The 20,017-nt window shown below is 53.5% G+C and overlaps 3 protein-coding genes across 4 annotated transcripts; 2 read left to right on the top strand and 1 right to left on the bottom strand.

Annotated features, from left to right (window-relative positions):
• The first annotated feature begins 220 nt into the window (after positions 1-220).
• NFKBIE (NFKB inhibitor epsilon) lies at positions 221-7,866 on the top strand. Its single transcript, XM_007972394.3, has 6 exons — positions 221-790; positions 3,114-3,216; positions 3,926-4,148; positions 5,497-5,585; positions 5,753-5,992; positions 6,758-7,866. Exons 1-6 carry the CDS (start codon positions 426-428, stop codon positions 6,821-6,823), a joined length of 1,086 nt encoding a protein of 361 aa, XP_007970585.2. The 5' UTR covers positions 221-425; the 3' UTR covers positions 6,824-7,866.
• A 642-nt stretch (positions 7,867-8,508) lies between these two features.
• On the top strand, positions 8,509-11,920 carry SLC35B2 (solute carrier family 35 member B2). Of its 2 annotated transcripts, XM_007972395.3 has the most exons (4): positions 8,509-8,645; positions 9,174-9,367; positions 9,553-9,707; positions 10,386-11,920. In XM_007972395.3, the coding sequence occupies exons 1-4, from the start codon at positions 8,635-8,637 to the stop codon at positions 11,322-11,324; spliced, it is 1,299 nt and encodes a 432-aa protein (XP_007970586.1). In that variant the 5' UTR covers positions 8,509-8,634; the 3' UTR covers positions 11,325-11,920. The 2 variants fall into 2 exon arrangements, with proteins under 2 accessions (XP_007970586.1, XP_072862138.1); XM_073006037.1 differs by lacking the exon at positions 9,553-9,707.
• A 218-nt stretch (positions 11,921-12,138) lies between these two features.
• Positions 12,139-19,184, bottom strand: HSP90AB1 (heat shock protein 90 alpha family class B member 1). Its single transcript, XM_007972397.3, has 12 exons — positions 18,511-19,184; positions 16,973-17,119; positions 16,143-16,349; positions 15,875-16,034; positions 15,558-15,691; positions 15,116-15,424; positions 14,503-14,668; positions 14,108-14,298; positions 13,843-13,990; positions 13,459-13,727; positions 12,638-12,971; positions 12,139-12,527 (listed from the first exon to the last, which is right to left on the bottom strand). The coding sequence occupies exons 2-12, from the start codon at positions 17,117-17,119 to the stop codon at positions 12,418-12,420; spliced, it is 2,175 nt and encodes a 724-aa protein (XP_007970588.1). The 5' UTR covers positions 18,511-19,184; the 3' UTR covers positions 12,139-12,417.
• Positions 19,185-20,017: the final 833 nt, after the last annotated feature.

Raw genomic sequence — 20,017 nt, 5'->3', positions numbered from 1 at the left:
TGAGTGAATGAATCAACGAAGGAGTGAGTCAAGGCCCGGGAACCACAGACTCCAAGCCTACGCAGAGCCCGGGAAGGGGGATTCCGGAGGGGCGGGGCCTCTTTCCGGAAGCGCCCGCCGGGGGCGGGGAGGGGGCGGGGCCATCTGGCATGCAGCGACCCTGTTGGTCCGGAGGGGCGGGGCGAGGAGGAGGACCCGCTTGGGCGGTTCGGCTGCCCACAGTAACCGCTGGGTGGACCCGGCCAGCGCTCCGAACCTTGTCCTCGCTGTGCGCCGGCCCCTCGGAGCCCCACAGCCCGGGAAGGAGGCCGCCGCGGGCCGGGCGCCCGCTCTGCCAAGCGGACCCGCAACCCGGAAAGGCGGCGCGGCAGAGCCCGTAGCCGGATCCTGCTTAGACCGGGCCCCCGTGGGCCAGCGCCGCGGGCATGTCGGAGGCGCGGAAGGGGCCGGACGAGGCTGACGAGAGCCAGTACGACTCTGGCATTGAGTCTCTGCGCTCTCTGCGCTCCCTACCCGAGCCGACCTCGGCTCCCGCCTCCGGGCCCTCGGACGGCAGCCCCCAGCCCTGCACCCACCCTCCGGGGCCCGCCAAGGAACCACAGCAGAAGGAAGACGCGGATGGGGAGCGGGCTGATTCCACCTATGGCTCCTCCTCGCTCACCGAGAGCCTGTCCTTGCTGGGGGGTCCCGAGGCTGAGGACCCGGCCCCACGCCCGCCACTCCCCCACGTGGGGGCGCTGAGCCCTCAGCAGCTGGAAGCACTCACTTACATCTCCGAGGACGGAGACACGTGAGTATGGGGGCTAGGCTGAAGCGGGATGCTAACTCTGGGCCTGCCCAAGAGCCGCAACAGGCCGGGCACCCCTACTCCCCCGTGAGGATCCTTCAAGTCCCCATTCACTCTTCCAAACTCCAGACTTAACTCTCAGCCAACTTTTGAGGTCCAGCCAGGCCATGGCATCATCTCTGTTCTCCCATTTCGGGGTGGGCAGAGCTGGCAGGACCCTTAACTCAGGGACCCCAGCCAGCATCTTGGAAATCTACCAATAATCCACCCTTAGGAAGAGAAAATTCCCCTGACCGAGTCCAGTTTTTTTGTTTCTTCTTGCTGGGGAAGGGGACATCCTTATTTGCTCAATATCTGGGATTCCCAGTTCCTGACCTCAGAATGCTCTGTCTCCAGGAGCAACAGGTGCCAGTTACAGGTTGCCAGTAGGGGCCAGGAAGCTAGGCGTGGGGGTGCCACCAGGGTGTAGGATTGGGGCTGGTCCTCAGGAGGAGGGGGTGAGCCAGCTGGGGCACTCTTGCCCCGGCAGACAGACAGGCGGCTGGCTGCCCCAGCTTACTTCCTCCTCTGCTAAGAAAGGGGAAGTGAGGACTAGAGTCAGCGTCCCTGATATCCTCTACCTCCAGAGACCCCAAGTCCCACTAACTGTTGTGTCTTACTCCCTCACTTAACCCTTCCTCCTCCAGACCCAGGTGGAGTTTTGTGAGAGTGGGCCAGAGGGCAGTTGAAGCAAAAGGCAGTTGTGTGTGATGGGTTGGCCAACTGAGGATTTAGCCCCCCAGGAAGAAGAAAACATTGACAGAGGAGGGAAAGGTTGGGATCTGGGGATGAGAAATAGAGTTGGGGAGGGCTAGAATCCATGATCAAGGGTGCTCATATAAATAGGAGTAGGGGAGGCAGGAGGTGGCTGTCCTAACCTGCTTTTTGGAGATGCAGGGTCCCAATCCTGGGTGGCCATTGATAAAGATAGCTGGTGCACACTGTGGGTGGCAGAGGAGTGACCCAGTCCTTTCTGTACTCTGCCTGGATCACCAGCCCTCAGGTCCAGAACCCCAAGGTTTTGGGGGCTGCATGCAAGATACTTCTGATGACCTTTGATCCAAGGAGAGGGGACTTTTGACACTGCCGTCTTTTGTTAGCCTCTCAGCCCCAGCCTTTTCCATCTCTAGTTAGAAGCAAGTGTTGTGTCCAGACTGGGTGTGTGTGTGGAGGGGAGAAGTGTCCGGGCTTCCCAGTGAGTCCCCAGAGAGGAGGGGCACTTTCCTCCCTCCGTTGGAGGTGTCTGGGCTGTGGGAGGTATGGAAGTGGGAAGAGGAAGTGGGAGGAGGGGATACTGGGGAAGAGAGGGAGGTGGCTGCAAGAATGTGACCCAGAGAGCAGGCCCTGGCCGAGGGGATTTCCAGAGCAGTTCCTCCCTCCCTCCGTCACTCTCCTGGGCCTCTCCTGCTGCCTGCCGCCGAAGCCTGCCGCCCTCCTGCCCAAGCAGTCCCCTCCCCAGTCCAGACGGGCCTTTTAGCCAAGCTACCCCCCTCACTAATGCCCCAAGGCAGCTGTCCTGGCCTAGACCCTCCAGCACTGGCTTTCATTTTCCCCACCTGACGTGGGGAAACCCCAACACTGGAACTTCCCCTCCCAACTGCCCCCATTACCCCTAGATTAAGGTTCTTGGTCCCCTCAACAAATACATTTTCTGCACTACAAAGACCTCCTCTTGGAGGTGCACACAGGAATGGATGGCTTCTGTTAGGCCCGGCCTGGTCTGTGCTATCTGAGAGGTGTCTCTTGACTCCCAGGGAAGGGCAGCAGGACAGGATGCTGCGCTGTCTCCTTGCTCCTCTTCCAAGAGTTTCTGTGTCTCTCCCTTGGAATGTGTAACATTGAGTTGCTTGGGGGTATGGGGTGACCCTGCATCTGTCTCCTTTCCTGTGAGCTGAGGTAGTGGGGTGCTCGGCCCTGGAAACCCCCTCTGGACTACTTCGGCAGCTTTCAATTTGGCTTTGAGCTGCAGCTGGCCGGGCAGAGCCCTGAGGGCAAAGAGGAGTGGGTGTGGGCAGGCTGGACAGGAAGGCCCTTGTCCTGTCAGCACCCTGCCCACATGCCCACCCAGCCAAGGCCCTCCTGAAGGCCAGCAGTGGGAACTTGGAGCTCCAACCCCTAGGATCCTGGCTTCCCACACCAACCCTCACTTCCTGGCCCACACTCTCACTTCCTGAACCTACCCTATGGGTAGCTAGTTAAAGTTTGATGTGTTCCTTCTAACCCCAAGACCCCAACCCACTCCCTCTGGCCTGGGCCCTAACGGTAAGCCCCGCCTCTGCTCCCCTAGGCTGGTCCACCTGGCAGTGATTCACGAGGCCCCAGCGGTGCTGCTCTGTTGCCTGGCTTTGCTGCCCCAGGAGGTCCTGGACATTCAAAATAACCTTTACCAGGTTAGTGGTGAGAGAGGGTTGTGCCTAGATACCTGTTTGTGCCCTGGTAGCCATCCCCAGCAGGCACACCAGTCCAAAGGCTGCTCACTTAGGAAACCAAATGCCAGACACTGAGCTAGAAACTGAGGAGACAGACACAAGTAAGACATGGCCTCTGCCCTGAGGTGCTTGCAGCCTGGGCTGGGGGACTCCTATCACCAGCTAAATACACAGCCTGGTGACAAGAGTTGTGATAGAGACACATACCAGCTGCTATAGGGTCCAGTGTCTGTGGGCAGCAGCCAGGGAAGGCTTACAGAGGAGATGACATCTGAATGGAGCCTTCACAGAGAGTTTTGCCAGGGAGAGACTGCCTGGTGCCTCTCCTTCCTCCTGCAGCCTAACCTCTGGGGGTAACAGAGGTCTCCCCATGGGGTGAGGGGCTAGACTCTGCCCCCACATGTGCTTTCTCCAGGGCCTAAGGTGACTTACAGGAAAAGCAGGGAGCTACTTTCTTCACCTTTCTTCCAGATTTGGGGTCACAAGAGCTTGGTGGGGGAGGGGGTGACAGGAGAAGGGCTTAGTAGTATTTCTTTGGAAGAACAGGCTATGGCCTTAATAAGCTGCTTTCAAAGAAGATGCTGGCAGCTGGTGATTCTTGAGCCCAAGCATGTTCCCAGAGGTGGGAGCATGCTGCAGTGGCCCCATGACCCTCTATTTGTGCCTCCAGACAGCACTCCATCTGGCTGTACATCTGGACCAACCGGGTGCAGTTCGGGCACTGGTGCTAAAGGGGGCCAGCCGGGCACTACAGGACCGGCATGGTGACACAGCCCTTCATGTGGCCTGCCAGCGGCAGCACCTGGCCTGTGCCCGCTGCCTGCTGGAGGGGCGGCCAGAGCCAGGCAGAGGAACATCTCACTCTCTGGACCTCCAGCTGCAAAACTGGCAAGGTGTGGACAGTCTTAAGGGCCTGTGGGATGAGGAGGGCATAGGAGATAGGGACCCCACTCTTGGGGAAGGGAGGGTCCCAGCTTGTCCATTGGTGCCCCTCCCACTCTAAGCACATAGATATTCCGTACATCTTTGCTAAATGAATGAATGGATGATTTGATTTTGAATTTACCCAGTACCTACTGTGTGCTGAGCAGAAAACTAAATCTTGCCCTTAAGATACTTAGTTTAAGGGCCGGGTACGGTGTCTCACACCTGTAATCCCAGCACTTTGGGAAGCCAAGGCAGGTGGATCACGAGGTCAGGAGATCGAGACCATCCCAGCTAACACGGTGAAACCCTGTCTCTACTAATAATACAAAAAATTAGCTGGATGTGGTGATGGGCACCTGTAGTCCCAGCTACTCAGGAGGCTGAGGCAGGAGAATGGCGTGAACCCGGGAGGCGGAGCTTGCAGTGAGCCAAGATTGGGCCACTGCACTCCAGCCTGGGCGACAGAGAGAGACTCCATCTCAAAAAAAAAAAAAAGATAGTTAGCTTAATAGAGATTAGATGACCTGATTCATTCATTCAACAGAAATGTACTGAGGGTTTTCTATGTGCCAGACATTATCTTGGGAGCTACACCTGCATCTGGGTGCAAAATAGAGAAAGGTTGAGACGAGCAATAAATGTAAGAAGTGAACTGTGTAATATCTTAAAAGGAAGTAAGTGCTGTAGTAAAAAGTAGAGCAGAGTGAGAGGAAGGAATGTGGGGAGTAGGAGAGTTGATATGATTGTTAAATAGGGTGGTCCGGGAAGGCCTCATGGAGCCAGTGACATCTGAATAGCGCCTTGAAGGAGGTGAAGAATGTAAATTTGAATCGAAATCTCTAGTACTAAGCAAGGGTCAGGAGTGTCCAGACCAGAAAGGAGACCAAAAAGGCCAGGGGAGCACAGAAGGAAGTGGCCACTGAGAAAGGGCTGGGGTCATGAGGATCTTAGGTGGCTTTTCAGAAAAGGTGACTTTCTGGGCTTGAAGGCAGGTTGTGTGTGTGTGTGTGTGTGTGTGTGTGTGTGTTGTGATTTGTGTATAGGAGGAGGGTGTTCTTTGGGGGTGTCACTCATCAGCCTGACCCCTGAAGCATGAAAGTTTCAATAACATGACTCTGAAAAGGTGGAAACTTTGAGTTCCTTTCCCCTTAGAGTTTTGAGGGGGTTTTGGGGTTTGCATTTTAACAGTCTTGTGATTAGAGACATTGAGTGGGCAGTGAGTCCCTTGGGGCTGAGTGATAGGGAGGTCCCAGAAGAGAGGGAGTTGGTGGATGCAGATCAGCAGCCCTCACCCTCACCCTCACCCCATCCCAGGTCTGGCTTGTCTCCACATTGCCACCCTTCAGAAGAACCAACCACTCATGGAACTGCTGCTTCAGAATGGAGCTGACATTGACGTGCAGGTGAGGCAGCCAGCAAAGCACTGCCCAGCTCAGGGCCTGCCCCCACCTGACACAGCCCCAAGCCCCTGCCCAGCAGTCAGAAGTGGTGGCATTCACCTCCTTATCCAGAGCCCAGGCCCAGCACACTGCCTCTGAGGGCCTTGACTGACATCCTTATTCCTCCCCAGGAGGGCACCAGTGGGAAGACAGCGCTGCACCTGGCTGTGGAAACCCAAGAGCGGGGTCTGGTACAGTTCCTGCTCCAGGCTGGTGCCCAGGTAGATGCCCGCATGCTGAATGGGTGCACACCCCTGCACCTGGCAGCTGGCCGAGGCCTCATGGGCATCTCATCCACTCTGTGCAAGGCGGGTGCTGACTCCCTGCTGCGGAACGTGGAGGATGAGACACCCCAGGACCTCACTGAGGAAGTAAGAGGCATATGCTTTGCTCTCCAGGGCCTCACACACCCACAGCAGAGAGAGGATCTGTCATTAGCTGAAAGGGCCAGGGAGCCAGGAGTATAGTCCTGGGGTATAACCAGGACTCTATCACTGACCAACTATGGGAACTTGAGCCTGTTTCCTTAGTTGGTCAGGACCAGGGAGCCAAATTTGGACTCCTACAGGGAGCCTGCAGTTAAAGTGAATCAGTGAAGTTGGCCAGGTATGAGACCATGGTGTAATGAGGCCTGTAAGAACCCAGAGAGCCATCCCTGAGGGTCTCTGCACTCAGCTTCAGCACAGGCTTACAGAGCAGGAGTGTGGGCCAGTTTTTCCTGGTCTTGGAATTTTTTGGGAGGTGAAACCCAGATTTTCTGTACAGTCTTTCCTATTCTTAAATGTTCAGTGTAAAAAAAGAAACCTAAATGTTCTATGAGTACCCAGCACCCCCTCTACCACCCCCCAACAACAACAAACAACTCCAGGTCCATGGGCTGGATCACCTCTAAGGTCCCTCCTAAGTTGGATATTCTGGCATTATCTTAGAAAAGGAAGGCTTGCCTAAGTCCTCAGGGCTCTGCCAAGCCCAGAGGGGCCACTATTTTGAGGATTTGTATGAAGATTTGTTCCCTGATGGTCTTCAACTGTCATTTGGTGGGGAGGGAGTGGCCCAACAGGTTTCCCTGGGTCCCCTTTCCCAAGTTGCCTTTTCCCGTGTCCTCTGATCTTGCTTCTCTCCATTCTCCTTCTCAGTCCCTTGTCCTTTTGCCCTTTGATGACCTGAAGATCTCAGGGAAACTGCTGCTGTGTACCGACTGAATCCAGGCAGAGTCTGGGATCCTCGGGGCTCCATCTCTTTCCATTTGGAAGCCGGAGTCATAACTGCTGCAGTTTGGGCCCAGGCCGTGTGTTCTGGTGCCCTAGGGACTGCTGTGGCCAGAGCCTGGGGCCAGCCAGTACAGTCTTGAGCTGAGGAGGAGGGACTGCAAGTGAGAGACAGCCAGTCTGGAAGGAAGAGCTTTCCAGGTGGACAGGGATTCTTGGAAGATCCCCAAAGTCCCAGGTATCCTGGGTGAAGCCTGTTTGCCTCTCTTGAAAATGGCAGGTGCTCTTGTGTGTACCCATGTTGGGTCAGGCTGAAACTGCCAACCAGTGGGAAACATGGACTTTCCTGAGTGAGAAGAGACTGAAATAGGAGCAAGCAGAACCCTGAGGGGTGTCCCATCTTATTGCTGTTGAGGACCCTTAAACACTGCTGTTTAAAGACTTCACAGAGAAGGTTCTGAACTGAGCCACTGGGGAAGGAACTTTCAGTAACATGACACTAAAATGGCAAGAGATGTTAAAAAAAGCTTTTCCCTTCTAGAGCTGTTTTGCGCGCATGCATGTCTGTGTGCATTGGGGCTTTTTAGACAGGCCTGCCCTGTGGCTTTGTCGTGGAGGCAGAGAGAAGGAAATTGTGCCCTGAGCACGGTAGGACCTTGCTGGGTGGGGTCAGAGGCCAGTAGTCCCCAGGCCTTTCTCTGTGTCCAGCACAGACCCTGTCCTTGCTGTGGAAATGGTGAGGGATAGAAGGAGAGGAGGAAGAATGAGAGGACACAGGCCCTGGAGCCCTCACCACTGCCCTGGGGGCTGCTATCTGGAAGAGCCTGGGGACAAGGGTAACCCAGGGAGGCTGGGCACAAGGGAGCTGACTCCACGTTTTTCTTCCCATTCCTTACCTTTGAGGGCCCTGCTAGCTCAGCCCTATGCTGGCATGAAGAGCGTGGGGCAATAAACCAGCACAGTCGCTGACCACTCATCCAGTGAGGGAGACAGCCGTTAAAAGCATAAACATCCAAATAAAGATGTCCTTACAAGTTGCAGTGGGTGCTATGAAAGGAAAAGAATAACGGGAAGGAAAAGGATGGAGTCGGTAGAGGGTTATGCTTTTTGTGGTCCGGGAACCCCCGCCTGAGGAGTATCATCTCAACTGGGATGTAAGGATGAGTAAAGGGATGGGGGCAGAGCATTTGGGGGAAGGCCTGTGAATTAGAGGAAATGAGAGCAAGCCAGCGGGGCTTCACAGCGGGTGAGTGAGTGGGCGAGGAACGCTGGCGAGGCCATGTAGAGCCTCGAAAGTCATGGGAAGTGGGGGGACAAAATTACTACCCAGCCAACAAAGGAAAAAGACACCTTCATCCTGTTAGAAAACGGGGAAACACAGAGGAGGGGCTTGGGATGCAGAGCCTCAATGTCCTGTCCGAAAGATGGCAATGGTCACCATGACCTCTGGGACGCTTATGAAGGCCAAAGGCGATGACGAAGCACAGGGGAGGCGCCGGGCGGGCGCATCTTAAGGGCTGGCGCTACCCGCGCCCAGGGGCAGCCCAGCTCCCCGGAACCCGAGCCGCGTCTGCCTCCGGGCCGCGCGGGGGCGCTGTGGCCCGGCGGCGGCCCGGGGCGCTGCGTGGTCGCGGCAGGGGCGGAGGGGACCGCGGCGAGGGAGGCGGGAAGAGCGCGGCACTTCCGCTGGCCGCTGGCTCGCTGGCCGCTCCTGGAGGCGGCGGCGGGAGCGGAGGGAGCGCAGGGGGCGCGCGGCCCGGGGACTCGCATTCCCCGGTCCCCCTCCACCCCACGCGGCCTGGACCATGGACGCCAGGTGGGGGCTAGGGCAGCGGTGAGCTCACGTGACCGAGCCCCCGGGCCACGTGACTGCCGCACATCTGCACGGGGGGCCGGGTGGGGTCCTGGCTGCTCGACCGTCAGCCAGCATAGGAGCCAGTGGGGATAGGGGGTGCGGCTTGGTTTTGTGCTCCTTGGGGAGCGCTTCGGGCGGAGGGGCAGGGTACCCTGACGCCCCGGGAACGTGGAGGGGAGGGTGGGGGAAGGGGCGCTGCGTCTGGCCTGAGCAGCGGGCTAGCGCTGGAGGGAACAGAGGAGACCTGTGTGGCCAGAGGGGCGGATCCGCCCCCGGGGAGGGAGGAAGCCCTGCCGGGCCAGCGCCGGCGTCCCCTCGCCCCCCCCGCTCGAGAGAGAGAGAGAGAGAGAGAGAGAGAGACTCTTTGTCCGGGCCGGAGCTGCAGCGGAGGGGGCGGGGAGGCGACTCCGGGCACTACTCCAGTGTGGTCCCCTCTGGAGGGCGGGGGGGATAACTGCGCCCTAATGCTTATGTCCGCTTTCCTTACAGGTGGTGGGCAGTGGTGGTGCTGGCTGCGTTCCCCTCCCTAGGGGCGGGTGGGGAGACTCCCGAAGCCCCTCCGGAGTCATGGACCCAGCTATGGTTCTTCCGATTTTTGGTGAATGCTGCTGGCTATGCCAGCTTTATGGTACCTGGCTACCTCCTGGTGCAGTACTTCAGGCGGAAGAACTACCTGGAGACCGGTGTGTGAAGAAAGGGCGGGGAAGTGAGCTAGGTCGGGAAGGAGGGTATTTGGCTAGCAGTCCAAACGGGATATGACTTGGAGAGGGCGGGAGGACGGTTGGCCGGACAGCAGGGCAGGCTGGCTGCTCTGGGGAAGAGGAAGTGCCACGGAGAGTTAGGGCTTGACTTTGTGTGCTTTCTTCAGGTAGGGGCCTCTGCTTTCCCCTGGTGAAAGCTTGTGTCTTTGGCAATGAGCCCAAGGCCTCTGATGAGGTTCCCCTGGCGCCCCGAACAGAGGCGGCAGAGACCACCCCGATGTGGCAGGCCCTAAAGCTGCTCTTCTGTGCCACAGGACTCCAGGTGGGTAGGTGGGCTCGGGCTCTCTTCCTGGGTTGGATGCCGGTGGGCAGGGATTCTGCGAAGGTTTCCATTTTACCAGTCCCAGAGCTTTGCTAGTTGGTGTGTTTTGTGTCCTGCTCCCAAAGGCACACTGCACCTCCATCTTGGAGGTGTTTGGGGGAAATGCTCTTTTCTTTCCTCTTCTCTCCAGCACTGGTACTGAAAGTTCATACTGTTGTTTCGAGATGTCTGGTGCAGAAGACTTGCCCTATTCTCTGTGATTTCTACTGTGCCGTATTATACTTCCTTCCTGCCCTGGTGTCTCACATACTGTAAACCCACTGATAAAATTGTGGGGGAGCCATTCAGCCTTCCCCCAGTACTGCATGTGAGAGAGTGCTAAGATGCGGGCCCTATGGCATTTTGCAGTGGGTACTAGTTCCACCTTGAATATCATGTTGAACTACAGATACCCAATTCTGAGAGTTCTTGCCTCCCTGAATTGGTTTTTCACACACAGTTGATTCCCTACAAGGTGAATCCAGACTTGGGAGAAGAAACTTCTACAGAGGAACCAAAAAGTGTATATTTTCTTTTGAATCACTTAGGCATCATCCTGAAGAAGAGGGAGAAGTCAATTTTTGTCTACCTTTTCATTATCTTGCTTATTGTCTTCTTTGCCTCTACCTTCCCCAACAGGTATCTTACCTGACTTGGGGTGTGCTGCAGGAAAGAGTGATGACCCGTAGCTATGGGGCCACAGCCACATCACCGGGTGAGCGCTTTACAGACTCACAGTTCCTGGTGCTAATGAACCGAGTGCTGGCACTGATTGTGGCTGGCCTCTCCTGTGTCCTCTGCAAGCAGCCCCGGCATGGGGCACCCATGTACCGGTACTCCTTTGCGAGTCTGTCCAATGTGCTTAGCAGCTGGTGCCAATACGAAGCTCTTAAGTTCGTCAGCTTCCCCACCCAGGTGCTGGCCAAGGCCTCTAAGGTGATCCCTGTCATGCTGATGGGAAAGCTTGTGTCTCGGCGCAGCTACGAACACTGGGAGTACCTGACAGCCACCCTCATCTCCATCGGGGTCAGCATGTTTCTGCTATCCAGCGGACCAGAGCCCCGCAGCTCTCCGGCCACCACACTCTCAGGCCTCATCTTACTGGCAGGTTATATTGCTTTTGACAGCTTCACTTCAAACTGGCAGGATGCCCTATTTGCCTATAAGATGTCATCGGTGCAGATGATGTTTGGGGTCAATTTCTTCTCCTGCCTCTTCACAGTAGGCTCACTGCTAGAACAGGGGGCCCTCCTGGAGGGAACCCGCTTTATGGGGCGACACAGTGAGTTTGCTGCCCATGCCCTGCTACTCTCCATCTGCTCTGCATGTGGCCAGCTCTTCATCTTTTACACCATTGGGCAGTTCGGGGCTGCTGTCTTCACCATCATCATGACCCTCCGCCAGGCCTTTGCCATCCTTCTTTCCTGCCTTCTCTATGGCCACACTGTCACTGTGGTAGGAGGGCTGGGAGTGGCTGTGGTCTTTGCTGCCCTCCTGCTGAGAGTCTACGCGCGGGGCCGTCTAAAGCAACGGGGAAAGAAGGCTGTGCCTGTTGAGTCTCCTGTGCAGAAGGTTTGAGGGTGGAGAGGGCCTGAGGGGTGAAGTGAAAGTCTTCTCACCATTCTCTCCTACTGTAACCCGAGGGAGCTGGCTCAAAGGGCAAAATGCAGGTGTTTTCTCAGTATCATAGACTCTGCAGCAGGGGGTGGGGAGCCCAGGAGGCAGCCTTCCCTTTTGCCTTAAGTCACCCATCTTCCAGCAGGCAGTTTATTCTGCGCCCCAGGGTAGAGACAGTCCTCAGTGAGGGGGAGTTTGGGGTCAAGAGGGCATAGGTAGGTTCCACAGTTCCCCCTCCCAGAAGTTTCCTTAAGTCTTGCCCTAGCTGTGGCTCTGCTGCCTTCCAGACTCCCTCCCCTCTGCAAATACCTGCATTTCTTACCCTGGTGAGAAAAGCACAAGCGGTGTAGGCTTCAATGCTGCTTTCCCAGGAGGGTGAAGTGAAGATGGTGCTGTGTTGTGGAAAGGGGATGCAGATCCCTGCCCAGCACCACCACCTCCTATGCTCCTGGATCCCTAGGCTCTACTCCATGAGCCTGTTGTAGGTTTTGGTACTTTAGAAATGTAACTTTTTGCTCTTATAATTTTATTTTATTAAATTAAATTACTGTAATGGACTTGGTCCTGTGTTTTGGTTGACTGAAAAGGCATTATTATATGGTAGTTTTTCAGAAAACTGCCTTTAGCTTCAGTGTGTGCACTCTTAAGACTCACTGGTATTTTGTATCTTAGCTACAAAACCAGCTCAACTTGCTGTGCTCGTGAAAACAGCAAGAGCTGGGGGGATAGAGAAGCTAGGGAAGAATAACATCCACTTCACAAGGGAGAGCAGAACTGTATAAAAACGGCATATTCTTTATTTTGCATACTTTAATTTCAGAACAAAAGAAAATAAAATAAACCACAACACACAACATCCAATCCTGCTGTCAGAGTAGAGAGGGAATGGGGCTTGACACCCTTGGTTTCCTGCCTTCAACACAAGGACAGGAGAAGAAAAACAACACTAGACATCAGCAGGGGGAGCCAGGTGGGACGGGGCACTTGAGGCTGCAGCGGGAGCCACGGGGACACTATACAAGGGCACAAAGTTTTCCAACTATGAACTTCTAACCTAATCAACTTCTTCCATGCGAGACGCATCCTCATCGCCCTCAAGAGGGGGGATCTCATCAGGAACTGCAGCACTGGGTTCCTCTGCTGCCACTTCATCTTCATCAATACCTAAAGTAAAATTAAGCCATGTAAGACTTGACTAAATAGCATTAAGTCAAATCCAGACAGGAGCCTAGTTGCACAAACTCCTTGCCACATCAAGTACCAAAGCTGCTTACCTAGACCTAGCTTGATCATGCGGTAGATGCGGTTGGAGTGGGTCTGGGGATCCTCAAGGGAAAAGCCTGAAGAGAGCAGGGCAGTTTCAAACAGCAGCACCACCAGGTCCTTAACCGCCTTATCATTCTTGTCGGCCTCAGCCTTCTGCCGAAGAGTCTCCACAATGGGGTGGTCGGGGTTGATCTCCAGGTGCTTTTTGGCCATCATATAGCCCATGGTGGAGTTGTCCCGAAGTGCCTGGGCTTTCATGATCCGCTCCATATTGGCTGTCCAGCCATAGGTGCTGGTCACAATGCAGCAGGGTGAAGACACAAGCCTATTGGAGATTGTCACCTGTGGACAATCACAAAAGCCTTAGATTTGCATTAGATCAGTGACCACTTTGAAAGAGAAAACGGACACTGTCAAGCCTGTAATTCCAGCAGGGGGAGGAGGAGGTGGGCCCGATCACTTGAGTTTGAGACCAACCTGGCAAAACCCTATCTCTACAGAATATACAAAAAATTAACCGGGTGTGGTGACACATATCTGTAATCCCAGCCACTCCTGAGACTTGAATTTGCAGTGAGCTGAGATCCAGTCCAAAAAAAAAAGAAAATGATATTTTATCTACTCTCACAAGTTAACTGAAGCAATGCCTGATCTGTGCCAAATTTTATTAAAATAGCCTTAAACCTTGCTAGGGAAGAGAACAAGAGGCAAGGCGGCTCCAAACAGTAAATAGGGTGCCTCAAGCCACTAATTGTGTAGAAACATGATTGTGAGGGAGCCCACCTCGAAGGTATGTTACAAAATACATCCTAGCTCCAGAATGGCTTACCTTCTCAACCTTCTTATCTAAGATTTCTTTCATGAGCTTGCAAAGGTTCTCAAACTTTGCCTTGCTCTCTTCCATCTTCTTCTTCTCCTCCTCATCCTCAGGCAGCTCCAGACCCTCCTTGGTAACTGAGACCAGGCTCTTCCCATCAAACTCCTTGAGCTGCTGCACACAGTACTCGTCAATGGGCTCAGTCATATATACCACCTCGAAGCCCCGTTTCCGCACTCGCTCCACAAAAGCTGAGTTGGCCACCTGCTCTTTGCTCTCACCTGTAGGGTAATTAAATGGACTCAGAGACTAAAATGCCTCATACTGCCAGTTCCTAGGTAGCCCTGAAATGTGCTCCCCACTCCTCCAAAAAGGGTTCCATCAGAACCAACGCACCAGTGATGTAATAGATGGACTTCTGTGTCTCCTTCATGCGAGAAACATACTCTGACAGAGATGTCATCTCATCTCCAGACTGGGAGGTGTGATAGCGCAGCAGCTCAGACAGGCGGCGGCGGTTAGTGGAGTCCTCGTGGATTCCAAGCTTGAAGGGTGGGAAGAGAAAAAACAACTTAACTACAATTCACTTTCTATGTGAATGGAAAAATTTGCTAGTAATTACTAAGAAAGTGGCAAAGGGAATAAGCATTTGCCTCTTTACCTTGAGATTTTTAGAGAATGCCTCATAGAATTTCTTGTAATTCTCCTTGTCTTCTGCCAGCTCAGAGAAGAGCTCAAGACACTTCTTAACAATGTTTTTACGAATGACTTTCAAGATTTTGCTCTGCTGGAGCATTTCTCGGGAGATGTTCAGGGGCAGATCCTCAGAGTCAACCACACCACGAATAAAATCTGCCATCAACCAGGATGAGAAAGCTCAGTAAAAGTAGCTAGACCAGAGCTGGTACCCAGATTCAAACAGAAGGCTCTAATAGCCTCCTGAACCCTTATACTTACTATGCATTGCAGAAAATCCTTAACCTAGGATATTCTGGCAGAATACCGAAAACCTCCCAAGACTTCACCCAACTAAATTAAGGCCAAGGAGATACTCACTGAGATACTCTGGTATTAACTCATCACAGCTGTCCATGATGAACACACGACGGACATAGAGTTTGATGTTGTTCTTTTTCTTCTTGTTCTCAAAAAGGTCAAAGGGAGCCCGACGAGGAATGAATAGCAATGCCCTGAATTCCAACTGACCTTCTACGGAAAAGTGCTGAAAAAAAAAACAAAAAATAAGCAAGTGATACATTTCAAAAGAGGGCCTTTTAGCCCCAACACCAAATTACCTAAAAATGGAAGAATGATCCTCCCTAAGCCTAACGGATAGAACGCACACACAGGCAGTTCCCGAGAAAACTGAGCCTTAATGCCCTCAACGATCTAGACGAATACTAGCTGTATATAGAAAACAGTCTGCTCTGATCAGAACCCTGGATGTGTAAGGCTGCTAACAGACATTACTCAGATTTCCTTCAGAGAAAGTGAGGTCATTAGGAAGGATGGCACTTCCCTATGACCAGGTAATCAGTAAGTGAGAATACATGGCTCTCACATTTCTGTTATCAGCTGGACACGTTCCATGTGTCTATTACCTGCCAACACTCTTCCACTTATTCCTCTCCATATTTGCATGTTGACCCAACATGCAAAGGCTTCTCACCTTGACTGCCAAGTGGTCTTCCCAGTCATTGGTGAGGCTCTTGTAGAATTCTCCATACTCCTCTTGGGTGATGTCATCAGGGTTTCTGGTCCAAATAGGCTTGGTCTTGTTTAGCTCTTCCTGATCAATGTATTTCTCTTTGATCTTCTTAGTTTTCTTCTTCTTATCCTTACCACTGTCATCCTCCTCATCTGAACCCACATCTTCGATCTTGGGCTTTTCTTCATCATCTTTATCTTCCTCTTCTTTCTCACCTTTCTCTTCCTCTGCCTCATCATCACTAATTTCCTTCTCTCGCTCCTTCTCCAACTAAGTAACAAAAACAGAAATTAGCCTTGGAGTACAAAACACCAGGAAAAGCAGAAGCCAGGGACCATGAGATTCTCCAGAACAGGAAACATCCTGCACGCTAAGTGTAAAAGGTTTAAAAGTCCATACTCACATAAAGGGTGATGGGATAACCTATGAACTGAGAGTGCTTCTTCACTACTTCTTTGACCCGCCTCTCTTCTAAGTACTCTGTCTGATCTTCTTTAAGATGGAGGATCACTTTGGTACCTCTGCCAATGGGCTCACCTAGAAGAGTCAATCACAAGCGTGTAACAGGGCGAAAGTATATGCAGTTGAGACTTCACCAAATTAATAAAGTATTAGCGGAACTGCTATGAAGAACTGCTTGACAGGATGCTCTAAATTTCTGCTACTGGTGAGCCCACAAAACTCTAACCCAGCTACCTTGTAACAGAAAAGCTAACTTACCATGGTCAGCCCGCACAGTGAAGGAACCTCCAGCAGAAGACTCCCAAGCATACTGTTCATCATCGTTGTGCTTTGTGATCACCACCACTTTCTCTGCCACCAGGTAGGCAGAATAAAAGCCAACACCAAACTGTCCAATCATGGAGATGTCTGCACCAGCCTGCCAACAAGTTTTTTTAAAGTCAAACACAAAATTTAAAGCAGCAAAAAAATAAAGAACACTGATGAATATGAATATGAATGGTGTATGCCTACAGAACTGCAGTACCTGAAGAGCCTCCATGAATGCTTTAGTACCAGACTTGGCAATGGTTCCCAAATTATTTATGAGATCAGCTTTGGTCATCCCAATGCCTGTGTCTACCAAAGTCAGGGTACGTTCCTGAGGGTTGGGGATGATGTCAATTTTCAGCTCTTTACCACTGTCCAACTTCGAAGGGTCTGTTAGGCTCTCATAGCGAATCTTGTCCAAGGCCTGAAAAGAATACAAACAGCAACTTACTTTCGCTCTCTCCGAGACAGGCAATTGCTCTGTTGCCCAAGCTACAGTGCAGTAGTAGCAAGGATGACAGCTCACTGCAGCCTTGACCTCCCTGGTTCAAGCCATCCTCCACCCCAGCCTCCCAAGTAGCTGGGACTATAGGCACATGCCACTGTGCTCAACTAGTATTTAATTTTTTGCAGAGACAAGGTCTGGCTGTTACCCAGGCTGCCCTCGAAATCCTAGGCTCAAGTAATCCTCCTGCCTTGGCATTACAGGTGTGAGTCAACACGCTCGGTCACTTTTGCTTTCTTAAAAGAAAATCTTTTGCTTTTCTTCAAAGAAAATCTTGGTTTACCTCTCTCAGCCTCAAATCTGATTGCCCCTTATCTTGAGGCTTTAGAACTACAGTTAGTTACATGAGCCCACTTTTTCTGGACATAGTCCCTTCCCTTTCAAGTTCAAGATGGCCAGAGAGTAAGACAAATCTTTTTGGAATAGTTCCAAGTTTACCCCCTTCAATAGTAGTCCCCAACAAAGGCCAAACCACTCCTTTCCTCTCTTCGAAGAGTGCCAAAAAAAATAAACACACCCAATATGGAAACCAGACCACTTACATCAGAAGCATTAGAGATCAACTCCCGAAGGAAAATCTCCTTGTTGGAATAGAAGGTATTGATGATGAGAGACATGAGTTGGGCAATTTCTGCCTGAAAGGCAAAAGTCTCCACCTCCTCCTCTCCATGGTGCACCTCCTCAGGCATCTAAAATAAAAATTATCATTAATTACAAAACATGAAGGCCTCATATTTTAAAATTCTAAAGGTCATCTCATTTGTTAGGACCTTAAGAGTTGAGACTGGTTTGACCTGAGTACTATACCTTCCGAAAAGACTGAAAAAGCATTCTCTTAAAAGATCTCAGGCTACACACTAAGTGGGAAGCCTGAAAATTCAGAAGGAAAAAGAAAATAAGCTAAATGTTCTTCAACCAAATGTCACAGAACTTAGAGTGGTGACCAGCAGGCTCAGCGTCATCCGGTAGTATGGCAGAAACTCATAATGCTGGTCCAACCCAGGTATCCAGAGATCCCAGATAATCCTTACACAAATTTAAATGTGAAAATCACTACCTACAGTTCTTCATTTGGAGATCAAAGTAACTAGTTTGGCACTAACTTTAAATTGCTCCCCCTGAGATGTCTTCCTAAGACCAGCCCAAGGGCAGGACACTCCTACCCCACACTGCAGGGAGGAATAACCTGGGATCCAGAAGATACCCGCCCGAGGGGCAATTAAATCCGGACAAAGAATCGATAAGCCAAAAGCTCCACTACGAGCCCTTCACAGGACAAAATTACAGAACAGGCCCAAACCCAACACAAGGAAGATGGTGGCCGTAACCACCAGCCCGACACTCGTCACTGCCGGACATGCGTCGGCAGGGACCACGCGAGGAGGGGGCGCCGCCGTGCACCCTCCTTCGCCCCAGCATCCGGGCACTGGGGCGGGGCGCCAGAATCCAGAAGCTTCCAGAACAATCTCAGCTCTAGAGGACGGGCGGAGGAGGGAGCCCATGAATCTTCCAGAACCTGTCCCCCTCCCCGCCCCTCCTCCACCGGGACTGCAAGAAAGATCTGGAAGGAGGGAGTATGGGGTGCTGGAGACCGAAAGCGCTCCTCCCACACCATGAACCCTCACAGAAACAAAGCACCCAAGGCGGCTTTAACAATGCATCCGGTAAGAGAGGTGGCAAAGCCAGTCCCACAGGGCCGTGCTGAGTCACCCGAGCAGGCACCCCCGCCATCCTGCGGTCCCCCTCCGACGCCCTATAGCTGCGTCCGGAAGTGGAGGAGCAAAAATGGCAGCGTCCCGGGCCGCGCGGCCACCACGTGCAGCTGCCCGCCGCGCACTGCCCCAGCCCCACAGCCCACCTCGCTACGGCTAGGAGGAGCCAAGAGAAAGCTCCACTGCCCAAGCACACTAGAGAAAACCGAGGAAAACTCAAGAGCCCTCACCTACCCCTACCCTCACCCTATAAAAATCCAGGGCGTTATCCACAAGCCACGCCGGTATCTAGGCTCCCTACAGGACAGAAAAAAACAAGAGCAACACGAAAGAGCACTAAAGAAGCCTAGCGAAGAATTCAGCCTTACCTTGAAAAGAAAAGGCTTACACGTATTAGAGAAGAACGTGGGCTTGCTTTCTGATGACTAGGAGGCACAAAACGCTGCGCCGGAGTGACTAGAGAGAGCTACTGCGTGCCCCAAGTCTCCCTATATAAGGCGAAGCACAGAACAGCCGCCCTCCCGTGGATCCCTCCGCCTTAAAGGAGCATGCTTGTCAAGTCCGCACCTGCCGCCACCGGCCCACCTTGACGTCATGGTCCGAAAAAAGGAGGGGGCGGGGAAGAACCCAAGCAACGGATCCACCCACACGTTTGCTTGTGATCACAGCCCCGTATTTTAACGTCTAGGACCTGACCCCATCAAGAGCTGGGATAAGGAGTGCTAATTTGGCATATACGGTGTCTCTACGGGCGAGGAATCCATTGACCTCCCTAAAAACCTGTGAGGCAGGAGTCCCCACACCCAAGGACAGGGCCCGGGGGAAACACCTAAAAAGAGCGGAGGCAGCTAACCACTCCGACCGCTGCTCCCATACCCAATCTTTTTCCTAGCATATGCCCTACGCATTTCGCATCCCGACAGAGGGACTGGCATTCGGGACCCGACCTTTGGTAGCCCCAGATCCTGACTCTGCCAGGAGCAGAGGAAGGGCGGAGGGTTCGCGGTGTGGGGTATCTCAGTATGGGGGGAGGGCGCCGGCCGGGGCCGGCGGGACTCTTTGCCGGCATGCGGCGGAAGGCGCGGCGGCGCTGCGGCTTTCCAGCAGTTTCCAGGCCTGTCTCGGCGGTCCCGCCCCCGCCCGCCCCCTCCCCGCGGGGCTCCGCCTCTCCGGCTGCGGCCAGAGCAGGGTTTTTGCAGCGACCCCACCCGGGGACCGGCTCTGACCTGTCCAAGACGAGGCGAGTACTAGCCCAATCCTCAGGGATGGAATGGAGCGTTGGGGAGGGATCGGCTGACCCCTCCTTCCCCGCGTCAATCACACAACACCCAAGCACCTGGGGCGACTCGGCGGGCGTACCGTTTTGCACTCTTTGAGACTGGAGTCGCTACCGGAGGGACCCCCTCCAGCCCCTGCGGCCGCCACGTACACGGAGCACGGGGACATGCGCCCTCCCTACGCAGGCACGTCAAGCCCTTTCTCAAGCTGGTTCGCTTTTTTTCTCCCACTTCCCTCCTGCAGCTGTGTGGACGTGGGAAGGAGGGAGTCTCTAGGAGCCACTGCAGGGCAACAGGAGCTCTTGGAGGCCGCGTGAAGACAGAGAGCGGCTGGCCAAGTTGTTCCCCTTCAGCCTTGGCACCAGAACCCCTAGGCCATACCCCTGGTCAGTGAACTGCGGCCGGCGTCTCTGGCCCGTCTCTGCCCTTTTGCCTGCCCTCCAGTCGGCAAACTGTCCTTGCCTTTCCAAGGCCTCATCCGAAAGCCTGCTGGACCCACAGCCCCTCCAGGAGAGAATAGCCACTCCCTGCTCTGTGCCCTATAGATGTCCATCTAGTCGCCTTCCTGGCCCACCCCTAGGATGCTTGGAAAGAGTTT

The sequence above is a fragment of the Chlorocebus sabaeus genome, chromosome 17 (assembly GCF_047675955.1).
Source record: "Chlorocebus sabaeus isolate Y175 chromosome 17, mChlSab1.0.hap1, whole genome shotgun sequence".
In the NCBI taxonomy this organism is placed as follows: Eukaryota; Metazoa; Chordata; class Mammalia; order Primates; family Cercopithecidae; genus Chlorocebus; species Chlorocebus sabaeus.
The sequence above is the reverse complement of the archived record's forward strand: the minus strand, read 5'-3'. Positions and strand labels throughout refer to the sequence as shown.